The following is a 4,495-nucleotide window of genomic DNA, read 5'->3' as shown; positions in this document are numbered from 1 at the left end:
AAATTTTATGTCTATCACAATTAAAAGTTAAAAAAATAAATAGGAAGAAAGAAAGAGAAGAAAAAAGGAAGGAAGCAGGGAGGGAGGGAAAGAGACAGAGAAAGAGAAAGGCAGTTTGTTGGGAGACAAATGATTCAAAACACAGGGAGGGGAATGTGGGGTTGGGTGGTTGGGATGGGGCAGGGTGAGGGTAGGGTGGGCAGAGGCCTCAGCCCCAGTCCTGCTGTGTGTAAGATGAGGCTCTGTAGTGGGAAGTCCTCATGCCTTAGGGCCCCAGATGTCCCTCACCCACCTTGAGCTGGGTGCGTGGGTTATAGGCAGGACCCAACAGCAGCTCACTTGGGGCCTGAGGAAGGCAGGGTAGCAACCCCAGCTTGGCTCCGTTCTCACCAGGAGCACCTCACCCCACCCCTCAGAGAACAGAGAGAACAAGGGTGTGTTCACATCCCTCATTCGGCCTCATAGAGCCAGTGCCCACCTGTGCCGGCTTCCAGGCACAGGCCCAGCCCTCATGAGCACCCAGTCTGGTCCAGCTGCACACCTGCACACCTGTACATCTGACCCACGTCACTCCTGGGCCAGGTGCTAGCGTTCTCTGAGCACCCACCATGTGTAGGTGCTATATGAATTGACTTGTGTGGGTCTATACCCTAAGAAGTGGGGGCTAATGATGAAATTCCTTTTATAGACAAGGAAACACATACAGCAAGGTTAGGCAAAACTGGCCCCTGCCAAACTACATTCCCCCCCACCCCCACCCAGTGCCCCCTGCCAGCCACTGAGAATGTAAGAGATGGCACTGGGCAGGGCGACCCTTGAGCTAAGCCTGGAAGGTAAAATGGAGTCAACTGGATGACACCCCGAGTGGCCAAGTGTCAGCGTGAGGCTGAAGCAGGACTGGCTCCCACACAGCTGGCTCCCAAGTCCCTAGCACCCCCTTCCAGCAGCCTCAGCACTCACCCCTCCACTTCTGGCTTGGGCTGGGCCCATGTCTCTGTCTCCACAGACACCCCAGTCCTGTGCTGGGCACGTAAGCAATGTCCACAAAGACATGCTGGTTGGGTGGGTGTGCACCATGCCTTTTGGGGCCATGAAGGAGCTTTGGAACGGGGACTACCGAGGGCCCCAGTGTGGACAGGCATGCTGAGGCCTGGGGGCCAGCCCTGAGATGTGGGAGGAGACTGGAGAGGCTGTGCTGCCCCACCGTGAGGAAGCAGAGGCACACGTGGCCATGAGAAGAGCCTCGTACCTGGACACACACTCCCCTTGGAACACCCACGCACAACGTGCTGGTGTGCACAGGCCAAGAACAACCCAAAGCCACAGGAACCCACACACCTGAACACTTACATCCAGCCCATGTGTACCAAAAGGAGGCAGGGTCCGATCAGGGCAGCACGGGCCCAGTTCTGCGTGGTGGTTGGGAGCCAGCCTCCCAGAAAGGCCCCTTCCCAGCCCTGCAGCCAGAGCCCTGCCTGGGAAAGGACGCCAGCCCAGGGAGAGGAGCTGGGGCCAGGAGGACGGCCCCTTTAGGGAGAGGTCAGCCTTCTGCCCTCCTCTTCCCAGACACTGCGGGCACAGGGAAAGCTGGGGTCTGGCTAACAAACAGCTGACCTAGCATTCTCCTGGGCATTGACTTGAGACCAGACGTTTGGGGAGTTGTTGTTTCTTAAACAAAATAATATTTTATTGACACATCCTCAACGTTCTGTATAAATATAAAGTGCGAAGTTTCCAACCCCCACCCATAAGACTGGGAGGAAGTGGGGAGGCAGTGTTAAATGTCAGTCGAACACAAATAACTTTCCAGCGCCAATACAGGCGTGCAACGCTCGCATAGTACACACGCAAGCAAGAGGTCCGCAACACAACATACACATCACTTCCCGAGTCCCCAGCTCCCCCAGGAGCACAGGGCTCGGGATCCAGGCCTGGGGGGCACACCATCCCCGAGACAGGGTTCCTGGTTGTCACAGCTTGTTCCTTGGAGCTCTCAGGCTGCCAAGGGCTTCCATGTGGTAGTGGACCAGAGAGAGTCCCTGGGTGTAGAGTCCAGTTAATTTCTGCCAGAGGATGGGGAAGGAAAGTGCAGACATACCCTCCATGCCTGTCCCCTGCTCGAGGGCCAGCCCTCGATCCCCTAGCAGAAGAGCACCAGGTCAAAGAGGCCAGCATTCCAGCATTCCTAGCCCCCACCTGGGGGCTTTCCAAACTCCAGGAGGCAGCAGCCCTCCGAGAGCTTAGGGGGATGTGCTGGGGCAGAGGGGAGACCACCTGTCCATAGTCAGCTCCCCCAGGCATCAGTGAGAGCCAGCAAGGTGGCGGTGAGCAGGCAGGGGGGTCCTGCCTCAGTGACACAGCACCTGGGTCTCAAACTGCAGCAGCTGCCCCATGAAACTGAAGTTGGGGGAGATGACTCCCCGGCGTTGCTTAACAAAGTCGAAGGCCTCGTCCAACCGCACGCGGCGGCTCTGCATCAGGTATGCCAGGCAGATGGTGGCGGAGCGCGAGATGCCCGCCTGGCAGTGCACCAGCACCCGGCCTCCGCTGTTCTTCACTGAGTCTGCAAGGGAGATTGGGGGGAAGGGGTCAGACAGGAAGATGCATAGGCCAGGAGACAAGTGACCCCCAGCCCCCTCCTCTGGAGCCCCTCCAGATCCCTGGGTGGAGGCCCCCCCCACTTACCAATGAAGCCTATGGCCTCCTGGAACCAGGCACTGATCTCCACCATCTGGTTGTCCTCCACTGGGATACTCTTGTACCGGAGAAGCCCCTCAAAGTGGTTGGGGCAGCTGGCAGAAACGTTGAGGACAGCTGTGATGCCGCAGGCCTGCAACCCCTGAAGGTCTGAGGAGTGGCTGCAACTGCCCAGGAACAGGTAGGGCAAGATCTCCACAGGGCCACCCTGGAGAAGGAAGAGGAGCTGTGGTGAGACCTTCTCATCCCAATCTGGGAGGGCCTGAGCACCAGCTGAGTGGAGACATCATGGGCTGGCCAGGACAAGGGGAGCCCTCAGCCAACCCTCCCGCCCCAGAAAGATCTCAGGAATATGAGGCAAACACAAGGGGACGCATAGATATACACTCCCAGATACATATGCCCCCCCACACCCCAAAATATACAAACACAGACCCACAAAGGCACACATAAGCAACCACACTCCATACATATACACACATAAATGTGTGCTCCAATTTGCATGCGGCCACACACACAAAGTTCCTCACATTCACAAATGGCACGCTCTTTCCCTAGAGGCGCCTAGCCTGCGGATTGAGCATAGGAAGGAAGCAAGAGAGATAGTGACAAGGAGCCCTGATCTCAACCCACCTGGTCATAGAAGGGAGCCCTGGGGTCAGAGCAGACGTTTTCAGGTCCTGCAGGTGGCACCACCGGGGCAGGGGTCTCAGAGCACAGATCCGGGCAGCAGGCCTGGAAGCTGTCGAAGCCTCCTGCGGAGAGGGGAAGGACACGGTTAGCCAGGAAGGCCAGGCTGGGGTCCGGAGCGGGGGCCGGCCAAGAGCGGGCGGCACGCTCACCTCGGAGGAAGCACACGGCGGTGGGCCCGGCGCGCGTCTCGTGCAGCAGCGCGGCGAGCAGCAGGTGGGCCGGGCCGTCGGGCCGGAGTTCGGCCACTGAGGCGCTGCCCTCGTCCAGCACCACGGCGCGCGCCAGCTCCCCGCGGGCCAGACGCGCCCGCAGCGCGCGGTCGGGCAGCAGACAGGCGAGGGCGGCGGCGGGAGGGCCCCGCGCGCGGCGGCGCAGCAGCGCGTTCCAGGGCACTGGCCGTGCAGCGCGCACGTGGCGCCGGCAGAAGGCCAGGAAGGGGCGGCAGTCGAGCAGCAGCGTGCGCTCGGCCTCCCGCGGCTCCCGCAGCAGCGCGCCCAGCGCCGCGCACTCCAGTTCACAAGCCGCCTCCAGCCCCATGGCGACCGGCTCGGGCAGCTCCGCTTCCCCCTCTTCCTTCGCCGCTTCCTCCTGTGGCTCTTCTCGCCGCTCCTCCCCGCGTTCCCGGCCTCTCGTGGCGGTAGCACTGCGCTGCCTGTGCCGTCTGTTCTGGGCGCGCTGTGCAGCGGCCCGGCTTAAGTACCCGTGGGCCGGCCTCCGGGTCACCATACAAGGGCAGAGCAGGAAGGCGCTGGCGCCCGCCCCCGCGGCCTCACGTGGGGCGCAGGCTGGGCCCACCCGGGGCTCCCGGGGAAGGCGGGGCGGGGCGGGAAGGAACACACTGGCAGGAAGCCAGGGAGCCGCTCCTAAGGGAAGGTGTTCGCTGGGGTCAAAGGGGCCCAGACGCCCCCTAGCTTTGCGCCCCACCCTTTGACCTGTCCCCAAACACTCAGTCCTTCGGAACTCAGCTGCTCAGATGCACATCCCCACCTTCAGAGACTTCGGGGCCAGTGGTGTCCCCTGGCCTCTGCTTCCTCTCGGTTTTCCCTTTCCCTCCCAGGATTGTCCCCCTAGGGATTTGTTACAACGCAAATTGACAAGTGCCTCC

General features: G+C 60.9%; 1 protein-coding gene across 1 annotated transcript; it reads right to left on the bottom strand.

Moving 5' to 3' along the window:
* Positions 1-1,699: 1,699 nt before the first annotated feature.
* DUSP2 (dual specificity phosphatase 2) lies at positions 1,700-4,022 on the bottom strand. Its single transcript, XM_012641888.1, has 4 exons — positions 3,540-4,022; positions 3,331-3,452; positions 2,686-2,905; positions 1,700-2,563 (listed from the first exon to the last, which is right to left on the bottom strand). Exons 1-4 carry the CDS (start codon positions 3,925-3,927, stop codon positions 2,349-2,351), a joined length of 945 nt encoding a protein of 314 aa, XP_012497342.1. The 5' UTR covers positions 3,928-4,022; the 3' UTR covers positions 1,700-2,348.
* Between the last annotated feature and the right edge of the window lie 473 nt (positions 4,023-4,495).

This window comes from Propithecus coquereli, unplaced genomic scaffold (genome assembly GCF_000956105.1).
Source record: "Propithecus coquereli isolate 6110/MARCELLA unplaced genomic scaffold, Pcoq_1.0 Scaffold171, whole genome shotgun sequence".
Taxonomy (NCBI): Eukaryota; Metazoa; Chordata; class Mammalia; order Primates; family Indriidae; genus Propithecus; species Propithecus coquereli.
The sequence above is the reverse complement of the archived record's forward strand: the minus strand, read 5'-3'. Positions and strand labels throughout refer to the sequence as shown.

Coding starts and splice junctions, on each gene's coding strand:
- DUSP2 (XM_012641888.1), bottom strand. CDS start 3,927: ATGGGGCTGGAGGCGGCTTGTGAACTGGAGTGCGCGGCGCTGGGCGCG. Junction 2,906..3,330: donor GGGCTCCCTTCTATGACCAG/GTGGGTTGAGAT, acceptor TTCCTTCTCCAG/GGTGGCCCTGTGGAGATCTT. Junction 2,564..2,685: donor GGAGGCCATAGGCTTCATTG/GTAAGTGGGGGG, acceptor TCTCCCTTGCAG/ACTCAGTGAAGAACAGCGGA.